Genomic DNA, 20,750 nt, shown 5'->3' with positions numbered 1-20,750 from the left:
ATTAACATAACATCCTCCATATCTCGCTCTTGTCCTCACTTTCTTTCTCACTCTCTTTCTCACTCTGACCTTATGTATCTCTTTCTTTAACACACAATGCAAGAGGATGTGTGAGATTTGAGTTGATGCTTATTGTTCTACATGCTTTAATCCTTTGAAGCTCTTGCTCCGGGCACTGTTGCATTCTGGGAGGACTGAGATGTCACAGGAAAGGCAGGTTGGGTGGTTTGTTGGTTGGTTGCAATCAGGTGATTTACTTGTAACTTGCAGCAACAATACCAGAGTAAACACAGTGATTTGGTTTGTACATGGATGAGAAAAAGGCAAAGTTGAATATATTGTTAAAGCCAAAATAGCCCTACTTGTGTAGACAGGTTTTCTGTACCAATAGCAACAATATTGTAATTGCCTGTCTCCAAATTTGAGAACTAATATGTTTGACATGGGTTATTTGGGCAAACTTGGAGTAAACTAAAAAATAGGAACTAAAACAACAGCAGAATGTGCTTATTTCATATGCATTTTAACATACTGTAATATTAATATACTTTATATATAATACTTATGATATTGTTGTCACCCCAGTCAACAGTTTAAGACACAGTTGTTGATGAGGATGAAGAAGAGGGCTTAAAGCTTTAATCAATTCCCAGGGATATGGAAGAGTCTTGTAAAATCTTCCTCCTTCCGAACTGTTTGGGGATCCCTCGCAGGGGGGATTTTAGCCCAGTGGCTGAGGCCACAGCAAGTAGGGGAATGAGAAGTAAGAGGGGGAGGGGGCCTCAAACGATAGCGCCTGCTCTCCGTCAGCTTCTTTGTCATGTGAGAATAGACCAACCAATTCCTTTTCATAGGCATGGAATAGAAACGTCTATTAGTGCTGAGCTTCTCCATCTGTGAACATCTAGGCTCAAATGTAAATGTAAAAAAGCCTGACAAGACTGGAAAAGACTAAATGGCAGCAGGGTGAGATTATCCTGATGGACTGGAAAGATTGGTGAAAGCAAAATTTTCAAAAAGAGAAATTACAATACTTAAAAAAACATAGACTGTAATGTTTTTGTCATTGTTATTTGTTGTTTGAGATGAATTTAGAGATTCCAGATGTTTTCCATGCACAAAAAGCTTTAAATCTCTATGAGGATATTAAAAATTAATTTGAAACAAGTATAAAATGCCACATAAATTATATTTCATACATTTTAATAAAGTTGTTGAATTTGAATCAAATTAAAAATCAAGAAACCATAATCAGTGTATTAGCTCCAGAGAGAAGCAGAGGGTGATTGACACTTGCTTTAGAGTTCCCTTGATCTGCATTTGACAGGGTTAAATGAACTAGAAAATGAATCACGACTCATGAATGTAATTTGTATTGGTATTGGTATATATAGTATGCAAATAGAGTACATTTTCCAATTTTCTGTGTAATCTAGTGTTCAGAGTCTTGGGTTTTGGGCCCCTCACCCAGCTCTCGTTGGCAGGTTAGAGGAGCTCTTCTTAGAGGAGGGATTCATGATTACCATGGTATGTTCTGTGATACATGCATACTCTGCATGCCCATGAGGATTTCCCATAAATCCATTCAGAAAGAGCTGCTGGGTCATCAGAAGTTCAGAGCCCAACCCACTTCCCATCTTGGGGATGCTGAGGTTAAGATTACTGGGCCTCATTCACCAAATGTTCTTACGAACAAATTTGTTCCCAAACCCCACTTACGAGGTTTTCACGAAGATTCTGGCATTCACCAATGTTTTCTTATTTGGGATTTGTCCTTAGGTAAGAACAGAAGTTACGCACACCCAAGAGCACTCTTACGCACAATTGAGAGCTGACATGTTTGCCAAAATAAGTAGTTATACCTTTTTCGTCCGTTCTAATTTAAAATTGAATATTTCTCTCCTTTATAATTTTCCAACCAATAATTTTGCAAAAATGTTTTGTTTGATTTTAATAAATACACACACTTATATTTCTGCTCATTTGTAAAGTACCTGGAATTTTTATTGTGTGCTGCTAGGCCTATAAATACAGTATTTTACAATCGCTGACAGTTTTTTCAATACCTTTAACAAGTTTTGAGGTAGCCCTCAAAATCCACTTTTCTCAGGATATAATTTTTTGTCTAGTAATTTGAATTCTTAATTTGAAAGGGGAGGCAAAAAAAATACACACTGCTGGCTGTTAGATTGTTTTAAAGTCACCTTTTTGTTCTAAAAAGCTTTTGAAAATATCATTGACGTCATACACATCGTACAACCAGAGCTACTGCATTACGGCAAGCTCTGGGCACTTACTTTTTTCTCTCAGGGCATCGACAACACAGCTGACAGGTTAGGCTCTCCCTGTCAATACACATGCTAGAAAGAGTTTTGGCTTGCTAATGTTGTTGCTAATGTTACTAATGCTCTGACATTCTGATTCCGCTTCGGATGCCATCAAGCGGGTCCTATCAGTCCTTCACTAACCAATCAGCATTCATTAGCAGAATGCTAACGTGTTATGGGCAACAACGACTCACCCTGTAAGAAATCAAAAGGACATAAGTACTCGTTCATTCAACTTTCGACCTATAATCCATGTTAAACATGCAAAAACTACAAATCAGAGATTCCGCTTCGTGTCGTGCCTAACAACTCCCCTTACCTGTTCTAAAATCAGCGTAAACCACTGCCTCTTGGGGATTATTGCCTAAATCAATCATCATCAAATTGCCAGCAGCGAATGAAATTTTGGGGTGGCACCTGGGGTGGCCAATCATATGTCAGGGGTGTCCAGTGACACCCCTTTGGCTCCGCTACTGCATTTTACAGATCAAGATGGCTCAAAAATCTATCGTTTTCCAGGTACAGCCAATTCGTTGGAGCTATTTTAGCTAACATCGTTGTTTCTTTAGCAAAGAAATGGAAAGGAAAATGTAACCCTTGTTAGTTTCACTTGCTAGAAGTGGATGAACCCTAACTCAAGTCACATTAGTTTTAGTACTGTGTATTGTGAGACACTCCCTAAGCCCCTTTTGCGTTCCCGCTCTCGCACCATTAACGGAGAAAACCATAAACAGAGTTAAGGTCAAGATGTTGATGTGATTAATGCCAAATAAGTGGCTTAGATGAAACATATAACTTTTTACCACAGACTACAATTAGAGACTGACTACAGGAAGATTTCGTAGAAGAACTGTTGGTTTATTTGGAACTTATCCTGGTGAGTTGATGTTGTCTAGCTATGATGTTAAAACGTTGTTCACACTTAGCTAACGCTACTGTACAGTAAATGTTTACGGCAGATTACGTGTTGAATGAAATTAATAGTCATTTAAACCAGTCAGGATGGGTGACAACTATTGCAAGTGTTCCCTGTCATGAAATTTGTCATAAACTTGTGTAATTACCGTGTTTTACGTGCATGTAAACTAGCTGTGTTAGCCAAATTTCGATACAATGTGGTAGCTACAAAAAAAGGATTTTCTAAGAATCGATTCCATGTAGGCCTACTTGACCTTGAAACATGAACTTAATTAGACAAATATTTAGCAAAATGTCATAAGACATACAAAACATATGCAACAGAGCATAGCACAACATAATACAGTGCAATTAAGCCATTTAGCTAACAAGATGAACATGAGTTTACCTTCTAACCAAGGTAGGCTATAGGCTAACGTTAAAACTACAGCATAGCTAACCTAAACTACGTAGCCTATATAACATAAGCCATTGTAACTGTAGTGCCCACCATCTCAAACATCGTGTAACGTGTATGACAGATTAAAAAACAGAAAGAGTGTATTGGATGTATTCAGGACTTCGCCGCGACCACTACGAACATTGATTTATTTGGTATAAATGCCAGTTGTTAGCATCGGTGCTGCGCCTCTTCTGGACTGGGCTCACCTTGAATTCTTTAAACAAATCCTGATGACGATCTTTCAGTTGCTTAGCTAAATTGCAAGTATTACCTCCCATGATCTGATGAACACGGCACTATCTACTGCGGATTAATTATAACGGTCATCTGCCTCAAACGCAAAGTAGGCTATTTCCAAACATGACTTTTTGTGCCTATGTTGTAAACAAGTCGAGATGGGGCGATCGCTGCAGTTGCCATTTTGGTTTTCTGAATGTAAACGTCGACTGGAACACCTGAATACTGCCCCCATCAGTTCCAGACCAGAAGAGGCGCAGCACCGATGCTGACATCTGGCATCGTCGCTCACGGTGCTTACGGTGCTTCAAAAAAAATGGGCATTGTCGGTGTTTTGTTATTTTAGGGTGATTGTTTGTATATTTCATGTGTATTGTATGGAAAAGTTGTTATTGATTATCTGCATTGAATAGCATATGCCACCTGTTTTATTAGTGGTAGTTAAGGTCTTCATTGATATTTCATATTACAAGCCATAAATTCAATTGATGATGATTTAAGATTCCTATTGCCATTTCACTCACTGACACTACAGCACTACATTATATATTTTATACCGTTACTATACCACACTGAATGTTCTAGATAATTGAACTTAACCATTAAACTTGACACAAAATATCCTTATCAGCATCTCCCCAGACTACTCAATAGATTTACAATTTTAACCTATTGTTAAATATAACGCACACACTTGCATATTACACACTTTTATTGATGTATATGATGTATTGATACTTTTATAAATATAACTTCATACTTTTTGAAACATTATCTGATTGGTTTGCTGTTTTTATCGTGGGTTTGGGTGGATATTTTGATATAATTAAGCATTACTGCAGTCCTCCTATATGAGCCTAGAGATAACATACCCCTGAGTGAATCTAGTGACAGATATTTTAGAGTTCCTTAATAATAGTGTCTACCCAGAGTCTCTCTGTAGACATGGGGTTACAAAAAGAAAAGGAGAAAAACAACGGGCACTGCAAGCAAATGCTGCTCAATGTAGAAGTATAGAATACATGTTTAGGCCATCAAAAAACCAGAGTGTTGCCAGCCCGAAGATAAAGCTGTACCAGAGGCGCCAGGTGCAAGTAGCCGTAAGCAGCTGTATTTTCAACATTTAGAACTTTCAAATTTAATTCCAAACCATATTGTTTAAATTTTTCTAAGAACTTTATACATTTGGTATTACTGTTAGCCAATATATAGGCTATATATTTTAAATGAAGTAAAATAAATGGCCAAGAGAAAAAGGCACTTGTCTAAATATACACAACATGTTTTTTGGCTTTAAATAATAATGTGCTATGTGGCCCAAATACAATTGTCTTGATTTTCTGTTCTGTGTATTAAAGCAGGGAAAGAGATGGAGGCTGCTGTGGTGACCGGGTCCAGTGGAGAGACAGGTGCAGCACTGCAACTGTACACAAGTCAGTCTGTTAACATGGTTATTATATGGAAATTAGGTTGTTGAATTGATTGTCATTATTGAATATAGTTAACTGATTATTATTCTTTTGCAACATCAAATAGTAGATGCAGAAACAAAGACAAGTATGGAAAAAGAAAGTGAGGGAGAAAGTGAAGGGGGGGGGGGGGCGGTCTGTGTTTCAAAGTCCCTGGCTGTTTTTCGGTCCCAGTCTGACCCTGGTGACAATCCCATAGATATTTTAAAAACTGAAATAAACCCTAAGCTAATAAGAATAAATAGATAAAACTTAAGGGAATCAGGGAGAACAATTAATTGATACTTTCACATTGATTTGGGGAATTACTATTTTCTTATTTTTTGTGTTCTTGTCATTGAGTCAATTGCCATTGTTGTTTTGTTAATGTGTGTTTTGTACATGAGAAGAAAAAAAATAAACAGAGGTGATAGAGAAACAAAATGTCAAAAATAATAACAACAATTCTACTACCTTCTGTAGTGCAAACAGTAACATCTTTCCAAAGAACCACATATTCTGATACATCTCCCTTTGATAACTTTATTATTCTCTGTAGAGGTGTTAAAGTTAGACACTCATTACACATTGATTACAAATAATTGCAGTTTTATGTGGCAACAAACATACGTATTGGTTCAAGCCATTTACTATTCCAAGAACATTATACTCTACATCTACGAATATAACAGAACTCTGCTATCTTATTTGAACAAGGTCAGTTCTTTGCATCATACACTACATCACACTACAGGGATGGAGCAGAAGTAGAAAATGCCATTGTACATAAGGAAAATGCCATTGACATAAGGAAGTAGGAGCATGTCCCGATGATTACTGGCCCAAAAGCATCAAAGATGGTGATGCAAAGAAGGACCAATAACATTTAAAGGACACCTTTTGAGGTACAACTCTATTTGGACAACCTGTGCATCTACAGCTCAAACAAACTCCAGCCTAACTTATCAGAGCGAAAGATGCTCCTTTTTATTTTTTATGCCGAAAGGCAATTACTGTGAGCTCCAAAGCTCTACTTCCCTGTGACCTGGTTATGAGCTAAGACTTTACCCAAACTCACAGTTTTAAATGTGTATCTGGAGTTGGGTGAGTGAGTGTATGTGAAGCTGTTGGGAGGGTTCTAGTTATTAGGTCAGTTGGCATTTCAGGGAGGCCTCTGTGGTTTCATGTCTGCATAGACATTTCTATCACTTGTACTTACACAGTGCTGCAGAAAGGGCATTTCAGGTTCAAGGCCAGTGCTTTCCAGAGTTATCAGGACATAAACAGAGTATTATAAATCACAAACTTAATTTAGTAAGGGATAATACAGACTGTGTTTCTCCAAGATCCTGTTGACAGTTTTCATAGTTTAAATTAACACAACTTTCATCACTATATAACTAACATATTGATAAAAGAATATCTAAAAACAATATCACACTGATATAACTACTGCCTGCAAAAACATATATTTCAAGCTTCACCTCTGAACTGTATCTTTTCAATTTATAGACTATATGTAATCTTTTGGCTTCAGGTGGGGTTGGAAGGTGATGGGGGTTCCAGACCAAGAGTTGGGGATGCAGGAAAATGGGCCTTGCAAACTGTGTCATCATCCCCTTTGACAACCCCACAAGACTTAACAGATTTCTGACACACAAAACACATGACTCAAAGGTATCACAAACTGTAGGAGTTAATTAGCCAAAGTTCTAAATGTAGTTTGGTTGGTCGGTCCAAGGTCTGAACGGTTCCACATAGGTTTAGGGTAAAACGAGAACTTATGCAGGGCTCTATTTGGGGCCCCAAGAACCAAATCTGTGGGTAACTATTTCATGGATTAAGTGGAAGAGTTTTTGATAATCATCCTTCTGGTTACTTCAACCCAAACGTCTTCTGTCCAAATGGAGATCGTTTAAACCAACAGCTGCTGCAAATTAGGATGCATCTGCAGGTATGCAAATATATGCAAATGCATGGCCTCTTTCCCTACTGGCTGCTTTGAAGTGAATAAGGGGGAGTCAATGGTGGAGAACTTGGACTTCTAGCATCTGCTACAGGCTGTTGCAAGTACTGTCCCTCAAGTATTAGTGAGGCAGATTTCCAAGATGGAAATATAGTCCATAAATCATGTGCACACTGTTAACCATTGCTTAAAAATAGCATGCTAATATTTAATTCATGTCCTCCAAAGAATAATTGTTTAATGTTGACTAATTGAGAGACATTTTCTTAAATGTTTTTTTTTTTTTTTTTTTTACAAATTGAGATTTTATTAACTTTTACTTGTATGGTTTCTAATGAAATCTTCAGAGGACAGTTTTGAATAATTTATGTTAAAAGTTACTCTGTCTAGCCGAATTAAATGATTGTTTTCATAAATGTTTTTGAATCTATATTCAACATTGAGTTTAGAAGGTGGATGAAAAAAAAGGCCTGAAGAAAAACAGCAGGAAACGGTGCATAATGTCTGGGTAACCAGAAGTTAAATATACCGGTATATGTGTGTGTTTTTGCATTCGTGCATGTGTGTGAAATGATAAGTGGTCAAGTTTTAACACTTCAACGACTTTCAAGTTTTTCTTAAAGCATCAATTGGAGCTCTGTGGATATTCAACATTTAGTAGACTGTGTTGTTTAGCCTACATTCAACTAAGTGTTCAATCTCATTACAGTATTTCATATTATTTTCTTAGAAATAGACAAATTTGTCCTTGATGGACCATTAGTGAACTTGATTGTCAGCAGGGCTTCTTGGATGACTAAAAACTTACATTACATTTAGTCATTTAGCAGACGCTCTTATCCAGAGCGACTTACAGTAAGTACAGGGACATTCCCCCCGAGACAAGTAGGGTGAAGTGCCTTGCCCAAGGACACACCGTCATTTGGCACAGCCAGGAATCGAACTGGCAACCTTCTGATTACAAGCCCGGTTCCCTAACCGCTCAACTCAAACTTTATGGCCAAATATTATGCAGTATTCAACACTAGTATACTCTATACTAGCATATCATGATCATTTCGAGACAATACCATATGGAATGGCTGGATTCTGAATGGACATTTTAATATTTATGTTTACCCAGTGTTTCCATCCCCCCAACACCAGCCACCACCAATCCCCCCTGGCATCTCACAGCAATTCTCAATCTGAAGCCAAGTAGGATCATAAAACAGGGAAATACGCTGAGCTTTTTAAGACACAACCACAGACTTTGGACATTTTTCTGAAGAAAACGGAAGCACTGTAATTAGGCTAATTTCATTCCTCTCTACGCATTTCCAGAGCATCTTCTCATGATTTTTTAATATTTCCATCCTATAAAACCTACATCAAACAAAACAAAAAGACATTTGTGGGTCAGACGATGTGTTTCCTAGCCTCTGTCTGAGAGGTATGCAAGTGCTTCTGAAAAATTATATGAGACTGGTTGGTTCAACAGTACAGCAAACATCTGTTTAACATTCCCACCATGTATTGTCATGCATCCTTTGATCCAATCATGCATTAACAAACCAGAACTGAAGCAGGGCACCTGGTATCCACACTAGGTATTACAATGCACCAAATCATTGTCTCAAATCACATTATAATTTAATTTGGCATAAATGTTTTTACACGTGTTACAGTCACATGAATGCCAGCTACTGAAAGGAGGTAGAGTGTTGGCTTAATGTTGTATTATTTGAGTTGAATCAGCAGAAACATGCTGTAATTATTTTCACTAGTAATCATGTGAATTATTGTCTTTTGTATGATTCTTCAAAGTGTAGAAATAGTTGTTTTGTAACACTAAATCTGTGACAACTAGGATATAAAAGAGACTAAACTAAGACTAATTTTCGAAGTGATGAAACACATAGATGAGGGATGAAACACAAGGATGTGAGGGTTCCGAAACACCTCAGTGTTATAACAACAAGAGTTGTGAATGACTCTTACATATATTTAGACAAAAACACATAAAGGTCCATAAATGATTTAGAAGACACATTCATCCAAAGAAATACATTCATAACAAATTTACAAATAACTTTTTGTAGAAACACTAATTTGTAGCAGTTAATGGATCCTGTTTTATGAGTGTATATCAATTGGTGGACACCAAACATGATAAACACTGTTTCTCTATGGTTTTGTGGGCAGCCACAATACTAAAAAGTTACCTGAAAGTAGTTTTTCCAGAGATCAATTAACAATATTCGGGAAATGCTTTGAACCTGTTCTCTAAGATAATGCCTCTAAACTTTAGAAGTTAAACGTATAAATAATTATAAGAGAGGAAAATATGATATACTACAGCAGGAGTCCCCAAACTACGGCCTGCTGGCCGAATAATGCCAGAGACATCTTTTATTATATATATATATTTTTTTAACAGTTCACACTGATTAATATGCATAAGTAAGTAAATGTTTGGATTTCAATAGCAATGAATATGAAAAAAGGTAATTACGATAATAGTAATAATGCTCTTTTAGGCTATTTCCCTTGATATGTATGGATGTATGGTGCATAACAAAATAATAAACTAATTTAGCATATAAATACATTCATAATAATTCATAACAAAATCTCCACAATAACACTGGTAGTTACTCTGGCCCATGTAATTTTTTGTTACAGACCGACCCAGCCCCATATTAAAGAAAGGAATAATTATCTGGCCCTTGCAGAAAACAGTTTGGGGACCCCTGTACTACAGTATAAGGTCTGTTTAAAGGCTAAATGGTGGCATCTCAAGACTCTTACCATGGGCGTTGTTACACATGCAACTCTAGTGGGGCACAGGCCCCTATTCATATCCCTTTTTTTTCTTCCAAGCGTGCTGCACACAATGCACTTGGCTACTTGGCTATAGAAACTCCCCTTGCTTAACCCACTATACAACAGTTCAGGGACGCAAGTTTGAGCTTTCGCAGGGACAACATCAATAGTTAATGAGAGCACACATTTTTTTTGCATTCATTTTCTGTGCAAATACTGGTTTTTTGAGCTTCATGTAACATTGTTTTTAGGTTTTAGTAAAAATAAAATGATTGCTATAACATTAAAAAGTGGGGTGGGGGGTGAGCCGCCGGGGGTAAACCTTGCCTCAGGCACCAAATGTGCTAGGACCGTCACTGAGCGCGGTGACATGCATCAGTTTGTGTTTTCGGTTTAACTGCTTTGATTTTACAAGCGTTGATTGGGATACTGCGTTTATTTTTTCCAGGAATATATCAATCTAAATAATGCACTGACTAATAAATTTAATTGTTAAAACTCAAACTTTTGATTTAACTGGGGCACAGCAAATTTATACTGGGGCACATGTCCCAGTAAAAAGGGTCTCACAACGCCCCTGACCCTTACTATTAGAAAGTGGTTCATGCAAGTCGTGATGCTACAGCCTTGCACCATATTAGGCCTTCATAAAAAAGGAACAAGTGGATTCAATATACAAGTTTTACCATTCACAACTTACTGTATGATATTTATAAAGACAAATATTTATCAGACAGCAGTCTTCCAAAATCTTCTTTTTCAGATCTACCACCTAAGCAGATGGTAGTGGCTCTGCTTCCCCCACCAACCATGACAGTGTCCATTACCCAGCATGCTGTGTTCTCTGAGGCACTACGGCCTACTCTTGCACCAGCTGGAAAATGTGCTTTTGGTTGGAAGGCAAGCCACAATGAGCCACATGGAGACACCGGTAAAAGCTCTCCTTTCGGCAGGACAATATTTCACGGTTAAACAGAAATAGGCCAGCACTAAATAGGAGCTGAATCCTGTTTCTAAGAATACCACCGCCTCTGGGAGTTTTTTGGGAGACTGTGTCTGAAGGTTCAGGTGACTACTCAGTTGTGAGTCCTACACTTAGCCAGTGGCCTGATCTCCTAATGCCAACTGTAGTTTTTGCACACTGCACCTACAATTTATTGATACTAGTGCACAATACCTGTGATGCAGTCAGTGATTAAGATGCAAGATAGGGCACAGCCCACGATGATGTCAAGTTAAGGATAGATAGTGCAGTGCCCGTGATGCAGCTAATGATGACAGTTCTTCTCAGTGGCTTTGGTACCTATATTTATAAGATCACAATTGGGTAAACGAGCACCCCATTTATTTGCTTACGTCAAGAAAAGTTGCCTGGAAACGTGATCGCGGATATAAACAGGGGACGAGCACAAAAGGGAACATCAGCAAATCTCTGATTTACCTGAGCTGAATGAGAAGAACATGGAGAAATAACTTGATAATCTACAGTTGCCTGCCTTTATTGTAGCACGTTTTACAAATGGTTGCACACATACGTGACGGTTGTTTGTTGAGTTTATTTCCGTTATTTTAAAGCAGATTTAACCATTTTATAGGCTAATGAACGCTATTATGCTCATGACACAACAAATGTAATTATAGCCTAATGGAGGCCCTAATTAGTTATAATATTGTGGCATGTTACAGTATCAATATAGATTGTTGGCATGTTATTCTGGAGCAAAGACTGAATGAATGAATCATCATGTCTGATAACCATATTGTTATGGTCGTTATATTGTTAGAACATTATGTCAGGTAACACCATAACGATGGCATTAACAATAAACTAGTAATAGTAAGCAACACTCATCATCATTATAACATAGGCTTAATTTAGCTTGTTTTGCCGTCCGAGCTAGAACAACGAAGGAGCCAGATATTCAAGTTTACAGTTTTTTTTATCCGACAATACTTAAGCAGTCAAACAAAAAACACGTAGCAAATAGAACAACGTATAGGCAGTGCACTTATAGCTAATACTACAGTACTAATAGTATTCATTTTCGTAAAGTTCACATGTATCTGCTTCTTGATCGGACCACATTCTGACAGTTTTCTGCTATGCTCACAAGCTCGCGACTGGTTTTCGCAAAGTATGGCGTGTACAGCTAGTTGCAAGCATGCAAGAGTTTCGGAGGTAGGAACAAGCTTCTGCGCAAGACCGGACTAGTCGGTCTGGAAAGATGGCGCGGTCCATTTGGCGCTCTCGCTTGCCTCACTGCGCCACTGAGCACTTTTCATAGAAATGAATGGGGACGCCACCTTGGAAGACAGAAGTAGTTGTCTCTAGTTATATTAACTCTATGATTCACCCCCAGAGACGCTAAGGGTCCGAGGCGGGACATAATCTCAGCATTCATCCAATGACCGTATAGTTTCGAAGCACTGAAAAAACTGTTCAAAGCAGCCCCACTGAAGTCCATAGAAGCTGAGCTTCAACAGGGATATGCACTGTGACGCTACGGGAATGTATGAGAAGGAAATCAGTCAGTCGACCTGCTAATATATGTAGCTGATTCTGAAAGAACTCGTCTACGATATGAACGTGTTCTAAAGCATTTTAAATGTTAAAACAATAGTAAATATTTGACCATACATTTTTTTTTTATTGCAGGGAAGAAATCGCCACTGATAGTAATGTAACACGCACCCCTAGCCAGCCACAACGTCAAATACATTGGAACATGCAGTCAGCGTGCACACACAAAGCCCAGCGAACACAGCCTATTTATAAACAACACGATTGAACAAGTTAATTATCAGGTTGTGGCCGCCTACTGAAAAGAACATAGGCTAGATAATCAGTGTGGGACTAGTTTAAATCCACTAGTGTACTTTTTTTGAAGGCAAAGTCATTAATCAAATCGTTGAAGTCAATTTGGTGAAGCAGGTGACGCTAAGAGAACGTGGATTTAACTACGGGTGGGTAAATGCATAAAAAAAAAAAGATTGTGTGTTTTTTTTTTTAAATCTCCCGTGGCCGGGGCCCCTTAGTGGCCGGGGCCCCTTAGTGGCCGGGGCCCCTTAGTGGCCGGGGCCCCTTAGTGGCCGGGGCCCCTTAGTGGCCGGGGCCCCTTAGTGGCCGGGGCCCGGGCAGCAGCCCCTCCTGCCCATTGCACAAACGCGGCCCTGTGAATATGACACGACAACTGACTGAGGAGGCTAGAGTGGTAGGAGTAGTGCCTATGTCCGTGATGCGTGCTGGTGATTATAATTGATTTGGTGTTGAGGGTCCTGTGCATATTTGCAATGTGCAGGTAGTTTTGACATCAGTAAACAGCTAATAACCTAGCTAATAACCTTCCAGGTATACTTACTTAAATAACCCATGCACTTTAAATATTGTATTTTTCTTAGTTAGCTAACCCATATTTCATCAGTAAAATAGTCTTGGATTTTCTGTATCCCACTGACACAAATAATATTGTGCCTGTCTTTGGGCTCGCTATGTCTATGTCGTTTCGGCTCGCTAGAGCTGAGTGCAGTTCAGTCAACTCAACATGTCCGAGAGTTGAGAGTAAAGCAAGCAGAACTTGCTGCAAATAATTTTTGGGAAAATGCTTACCCAAACAACGTAAATCAAGGCACTGCACTCCGTTGTATTATAAAAAAGACACCCGCAAAATATGAACTGTGCAGAGTGGCTGGTTCTTGAGATAATCGTTGGAAGCTCGCGGCCCTAAAATCCGATTCAAAATACAGATACACAAGCAGACAAGACAGAGATTCCTGTCATTATTAGAGAAATAATAATAATAATTTGCAATAAGCAAAGATGCATTAGGTAGGATTTTGTATAAAGGGTGCATGGTTGAACTGGTAATTCCCAGTTAGCTCTCCGGCAATTTCTTTACCTCATTGTCTTTTTCTTGACACATCATAACAGCCTATTGATTATTAAATTGTAGAATATAGGTAGACTGTAGTGTAGTAAACTACAGCAAAACACATTAAGCTGTATTTACATTTTCTAGAAAAGATACAAGAGCAAAGAATTAGACTTTTTGTGATCCTATTTGTTGGTGAGAGAAGTCATATATGTGCACTGCATGTTGTTGGCTACAGTGAAACTGTTAAATGGCTCCTATGGTTTATAGCCTCTTTGATATAATAAGATTGGAAAACCTCACAATTTGCATTTGCGTTTCCTATTTCATTACAGTAATGGAGTTAGCTGTACCCTACGTTGAATAGAAAAAAAGGGCTGGTGCCAGTTGCAATTAAAAGAAGTTAGATGATATTAGAACTGAGAAACTGGGGTTTCCATGGCAATGCACCAAGTTGATGTCATGGTGATCACTGAAATGACACAGAAGAAAGCTGTTCTTTTTTTATTGAAGAGGGTTGTATTCTGCACCTACCTTTGCCCTATTTGAGTTTCATTCGGTAGTTCAACTGTAACTGTTTGCCTCATTTTGGGGTATTTCTATGTACCTGTGTTATCCTGTCTAAATACTATCTTTGATGTCGCTCCTTGATGTAACATGTTACACTCATGCTTTACTGTGGATGTGTCCTTTTCTCTTGCTTTTACCGTTTTACTTAGAATCCTTGTTGTATGATGTGTTTATCTTGCACCCCTTTTACCCTCAAGTTACCTTTTACATTTTCCAGGCGATCACTGTAAATGAGAATTTGTTCTGAATGACTTGCCTGGTAAAATAAAAGTTAAACAATAGTATAAAAAGCAACAATTGTTAACATTGTTGCAACATAAATTGTAAAAATGATGTTGGTAAAATTTATGGATTATTGTTATCTGAGATTAATTATGGCAACATTTATGTTTGAGTGTGCTTTTTCCTGCTGAAAAGTCTTAGTGCTAAACAGGACCCAAAGATTCTTCTGCAGACTAGAGAGGCTGCCAATCGATCCAATCAATTGCCTGTGAATGATCATGTAGAACCCAGAGAAGCCTTGAAGAAACGGAGATAGGCAATCTCTGATTAGCTGACCAATCAAACACGACACATGTTTTTCTGGTGATTTTATATTTCCCAGTTTGTAACAGTAATCCATGGACTAGAATGAGAAAAGAGAGAGTTTGGTAATGATAATGCAACAGTGCCATCGCCTCTAGCTGCAACCGACACCACCCTGTCTGTACAGCTCACAATGTGGACCAATGCATCACAACATACAACAGTTCCTCTGGGATGGCCTGGGCTGTCCAGGTTGACCTGTTTGTGACTGATTTTAAACCCTGCAAAAGAATGCAAAGTGATGAAACATTCCCAATTAGCTGGCGCACCTCGTGCCCACACAAGCTCATAGACCACGCAGTCCTGCCTTTTCTCATGTATAATTCACAACGACTATCGCTATGTTCATTTTGGAAGAGAAAGTCTTTCATTCATTATGAATATGTCTGTCCGTCTGATAAGGAAACGAGAAAGCAGAGATTGGTTTCTTTCTATGAATTTGCATAACATTTTGTTCATGTAAAACTGTTTTTACATGTCCTAAGCTTGAACTACTTTCGATGTTTAGATATTACTTTAAAGTTCATAATTATGCAAATGGGGTATATCATCAAGGTTCTCAAAACCACACAACGGGGCAAAGGCTCTGACTGGTATACCTGCATGTGGTCCCTAACCCCCACACATTTATTACACTCACGAGGTGATGCCATTTTTATCCCGAAGTGTGCGGAGCAGTGGAAGATGTGTGTATCGGTGTCAGGCAGTTAGGATTTGTGTGTGCAAAACCCTCATGCAGTGTATTCACATAATGAATCTCATTACTAATTACATAATAAGCGTATAGTGTATCTTTTATAGGCTCCCTTTAAAAAACCGAAACCAAACATGATAAGTCACACTCCTCCAAAGACAATCTGAGCCGACAACTTGAAAACCATTGGACTTAAGAGATGGGAAATGGGAAAACTAGTCTGTGACAGGCGGTTATGACCACAGCCTGGCTTCACCCCCCCCCCCCCTCTCTTCCCGTCTCTGCAGCTAGGTTGCTAAGCATGCCTCTGCCACATCTAACGCTTGGATGCACGCACACGGAGGAAAGGAAGAGAGGAGGGAGGAGGGAAGAATTTTGTGCAGACCTAGTTTGAGAAGACACAAACCTCACACCTCAAGAGAGAGAGCGTGGAACACACTATCTGAAAAATATTTGGTTGAGAGTTCTTGCGCACACTTAACAGGAGAGTTGACAATTCCGCCCATCTTTGCGTCCTTTTGGAATGTGGACATACGACCGAAAAGAGCTTTACGATAAGTGTAAGTGTCTCAAGTGCATTGACATTTTTAATTTATAGGTTCACCGCACTGAGATGGCTCCAGGATAAAAACGTGATGTGGAACACAATGGATCAACAATTGCAAGCACAACAAGCAATTTTGACCAGAGTCTTTCATCGAAATTAAGTGATTATTGAAGAGAACAGTCTTTTGAAGTAAACAGGATTTCTATCAAGGGTGAATAGGCTGGTTTCCAGGAAATCAAGTTGAAAGATAAACTTTCTTCCTTGTCTTTAAGCTTACAGGTTATCTGTCAAGGCTCAAAAAGGGAAGTGGGGTGGTTTTTGTTGGTCAATTTAAAGCAACATTTTTTTAATTGGTAAGATTCCATCTTGCATTGAAGAAGTATTTATGGTGTTTTGAACATGTCGGATTATAACTGAAACTAAGCCGTTCTCTGCGCTGGATATAATCATTTTTATGTTTTTTTACTCTGAACCACTGTGTGGAATTAGTGCTGGGCCCTACTAATTCCCATTGGCATCAATGCAGAAATATAATTCTGCAAATCATTATGATTGATTAGGACTGGAGAGAAAACTGTAAGTGCGTGGTAGAGTCTGTTTCCTTTTACTAACTGCTCATAAGAGCTTCTGGAGGACATGAAACGCTGGAGCTTATGTATCAATATCTGACAGTTGCCTAAATGTTGGCTGAATTTAATTGGCTAATAATAATAATTGGATGGCTGAATTTAATTGTGCAGAAATGTAGCTAAAAATTGGAAAATTTGTGCTTGCACCAGATAATGGGATAATGGTTTTACATAACTAAATGGTATGGATATATATTTATTATTCATTTAACTTTTTACTTCACAGAATCAGTCAGATAAGTATGTAACTGACTCAAATTGACTAGTTGTATGAAAGGTAAAATAATATGTAGTCACGGACCTCTGAAGTTAAAGTCTTGGTGAGAATCAGGCTCTGTGCATCCTTAATGATGATTTGTACACTCCAGTACCTGGTGTGCTTCTTGTGTATGGATCTCATATTATTGGACGAGAACTATCACGAAGTAGCATCAAACCTTGTCCAAAACGATTCATCCCACAAGAGAAAGGATATCAGATAAATTGTCTACGCATGATTCTCGTTTACTGAAGCCTTTTGAACCTTGATCACTGCTAACTCTCTTTTAATTAACTCATTAAATTATTTGTGGAGAACCCACTTTTTGAAATATGAATTCAAAAGCACTGAAGTGATCAACATTATTGATCAACTTGTTGGTGCACTTTTGGTGGGACCGTTTCTGTTGGTTTAGTATGGTGCCTCCACCGCCCACCAACAAGCCCCATGTCTGCCTGTCGACCATCTTGATAATGGGGAGTATGGCGTTGATGGACGCCTACCTTGTGGAACAGAACCAGGGACCCCGGAAGATCGGCGTGTGCATCATGGTCCTGGTTGGTGACATATGCTTTCTCATCGTGCTGCGCTACGTAGCCGTGTGGGTGGGCTCAGAGGTTCACACTGCAAAGCGTGGTTATGCCATGATTCTCTGGTTCTTCTACATCTTTGTGCTGGAGATCAAGGTCTACTTTGTCTACCAGAACTACAAAGCTGAGGATGGGAGAGGCACAGTTGGCGGGATAGGGGCAGACACCGGGGTCATGAGAAAGGCCCTCACCTTACTCCTGTCCATCTGCATACCAGTAGTTTTCATCACCTTGGCTGCCACAGATCACATGGAGTACGTGCGGCCGCACAAGAAGAAGGAGGAGATCAGGAGCCGTCTTTTCTGGGTGGTGGTTGACCTGCTTGATATTTTGGACATGCAGGCTAACTTGTGGGAGCCTCAGAGGAAAGGGCTCCCCTTATGGGTGGAGGGACTGATGTTCTTTTACTGCTACATTCTTCTGTTGGTGCTGCCATGTGTGTCGCTAAGTGAGATTAGTATGCAGGGTGTAAACATTGTGCCCCACAAGATGATGCTCTACCCAATTCTCAGTCTTGTGACCATAAATGTCATAACAATCTTTATTCGTGGTGGGAACATGTTTTTTTACAGGGACACCAGGGTGTCTGGGATACTAATAGGTAAAAATGTAATTGCCATCATCCTGAAGACTTGCAGCTTTGTACAGTACAGGAGACAGATGCATGAAGCCCCTCCACCACTTCTCGGGATAGATATGCAAAAGAATTCCATTCCCATTGCACCAACGGTGCCCATATCAATGCCCATGTCTATGCCCATGCCACCTCAGGTAATCATTGAGGACTTTACCACTTTACCAGAGGAGACAGATTGTGTAAGTGACAGAGAATGTGACCAAACGTGACGCAGAATCTGATGAAAATCAAATTTTGACAAGGTAGTAATGGAGTGGATGTCAGTGTCACATTGAGCTGGTGCCCCACATGGTAGTAATATAGTTGGATAAAGGGTTCTGTGATGGAAACCCCCCAACATATAAAGAAAACAGAACAGCTAAATATATATTTTTAAACTGTTGTGAAGAATATTGTGATTTCTTTAATTTTGGAGACGGTTATTATTGTGTTTTTTTGTGGATATTTTCTCTTTTGAAGGGAATTTCTATTGCAATTAAAATACAAAATAAATTGAAACCAATCAACTTATTTGTAATTACTGTCTTGTATGAGGGGGTGGAGATGAGTTTGTATGTTTACTCTGGTGTGTGTGTGTGAGTCTTATGATCTATGTTTTTCTTTTCAATCAAAGCAGTTTAAAAACATGTCAGATTGCTTCTGCTTTTGGTCATTTCCTATTGGTATTGTTAGGTGTTTCCCCTCAATTGATTCTTGCCACTTACCAGGCTACCATTGTAATGAAGATGTTGTTCTTAATGACTGCCCTGGTTGAATAAAGTTTCAATCTATTCAAAATTAAGTATTTTATTTTCCTGTGAAATGTAAAAAAGTTGTTTTTAAACTTGATAAAGTACAGTGTGTCACTGTAAATATCACAATGAGCACTGTAAACAATAGTAGTTAGTGAACATGAAACTGATACTCAGTTAACTGATACTCAATATGAAACTGATACTCAGTGTAGAAGCACTAATACACCTCTGTCATCCTTGAATCACAGAAGACTGTGTTCCAAAGTAATGCTTACACAACTCTGTTTTCTGATGTGGATCTTCTTTAAAGAGCTTCTTCTCCTTAACATTGTAAGCACATATTGCACAGCGAGGACACTTGACAAGACAAATATAAAAGCAAGCTTTCAATCAAACAAAAATGTTCTTCAAACCTTGAAATAAGAGTTCTAACATAGCATCTAGCTTTTGAGCCAAACACTGTACATCATATGCATGGAGAGAAGGATCTCTGTGTAGAGATATGTTTTTTCAAAGAGATATATTATTACCACTGTCAGATGGAAAAATCAGAGGATAGAGAAAGCATTGGACACAGTGCAATGCAACACCAAGTGACAAGTTGGATACGAAAGAAAGAGATAAGAACCACCTTGATAGAAATACTGTAATGTGCTGAGATTTTGGTATTACACAAGTCAAATTCAGAACTTTATTTTTAGATAGATTATTTACATCAAATGTTTTACTGTATCACAAAATGTATATTGCGTTCATGTACAGCCATATATAATGTTTATTCAAATGTTGCAATATTTGATTATTAGATTTTGAGTAGCTACTGATTATTCATGACATTGTTTATGAGCATCACATGCAACTTGAATAACTTATTTCAAGCAGTAGGTCACAACCCTTATTGTTTATCCTTCACTTTTTCTTGATCTAAAGACTTAATGACGTGTGTGTGTTTTTCTCTGTGCGTGGGTGGAGTATACACATGACTGACTGTTTGTGTGACTATACAGAATTGTGTGTATTGACTCAATAGACAAGGGAATATGTTCTCATCAGAAATAACACAGCTTAGAAATAACACAGGCACTCTAACCATTAGCCTTGAGACAACATACCCCCCCACCTCCCACTCCCATTGTTGTCATGACTTATTATTCTATTGAAGTATAGGAGGTCATGTGTGTGTGTCGTTCTTTCAACCACCCACTTTTCTCTCCAGCATGCCAGTAGCAGGCTTTCATTTCAATACCATGACAATGAATGCTTCCAAGAACGAAATTATCTTTGGTTGTTACACAAAGAATGGCATTCGTCAGCCCATCCTCAGTTTATCATTGTTAACAGCAGTAAACAACAGGTTTGCTAAAACAACTTTTGAACTACAAAGCTACCTAGCCTTAATCTCCAGGCTCCAGGGGGTGGTTCTGGGGGTTGTTGTGGCTAGACAGTGTAGTGTTGTCCATCCGGCCCGTCATTGATCTGGGTTGCCACTCTAG

The 20,750-nt window shown here is 38.7% G+C and overlaps 1 protein-coding gene across 5 annotated transcripts; it reads left to right on the top strand.

Annotated features, from left to right (window-relative positions):
• Positions 1-2,927: 2,927 nt before the first annotated feature.
• LOC146237971 (transmembrane protein 121-like) lies at positions 2,928-19,256 on the top strand. 5 transcript variants are annotated; one of them, XR_014740644.1, is made up of 3 exons: positions 2,928-3,204; positions 5,283-5,357; positions 6,910-7,745. XR_014740644.1 is itself a non-coding variant. In XM_084685992.1 (3 exons), exon 3 carries the CDS (start codon positions 17,713-17,715, stop codon positions 18,730-18,732), a length of 1,020 nt encoding a protein of 339 aa, XP_084542118.1. In that variant the 5' UTR covers positions 2,939-3,204; positions 5,286-5,333; positions 16,149-17,712; the 3' UTR covers positions 18,733-19,256. The 5 variants fall into 5 exon arrangements, 4 of the variants coding, with proteins under 4 accessions (XP_084542118.1, XP_084542117.1, XP_084542116.1 ...); XM_084685992.1 differs by lacking the exon at positions 6,910-7,745 and adding an exon at positions 16,149-19,256 and having other exon boundaries at positions 2,939-3,204; positions 5,286-5,333; XM_084685991.1 differs by lacking the exon at positions 6,910-7,745 and adding an exon at positions 16,149-19,256 and having other exon boundaries at positions 2,939-3,204; positions 5,286-5,357.
• Positions 19,257-20,750: the final 1,494 nt, after the last annotated feature.

The sequence above is a fragment of the Hypomesus nipponensis genome, chromosome 21, assembly GCF_054491055.1.
Source record: "Hypomesus nipponensis isolate SF chromosome 21, ASM5449105v1, whole genome shotgun sequence".
Lineage (NCBI taxonomy): Eukaryota > Metazoa > Chordata > Actinopteri > Osmeriformes > Osmeridae > Hypomesus > Hypomesus nipponensis.
Note: the sequence above shows the minus strand (reverse complement) of the source record. Positions and strands in the feature narration are given on the sequence as shown.

Coding starts and splice junctions, on each gene's coding strand:
- LOC146237971 (XM_084685992.1), top strand. CDS start 17,713: ATGGTGCCTCCACCGCCCACCAACAAGCCCCATGTCTGCCTGTCGACC.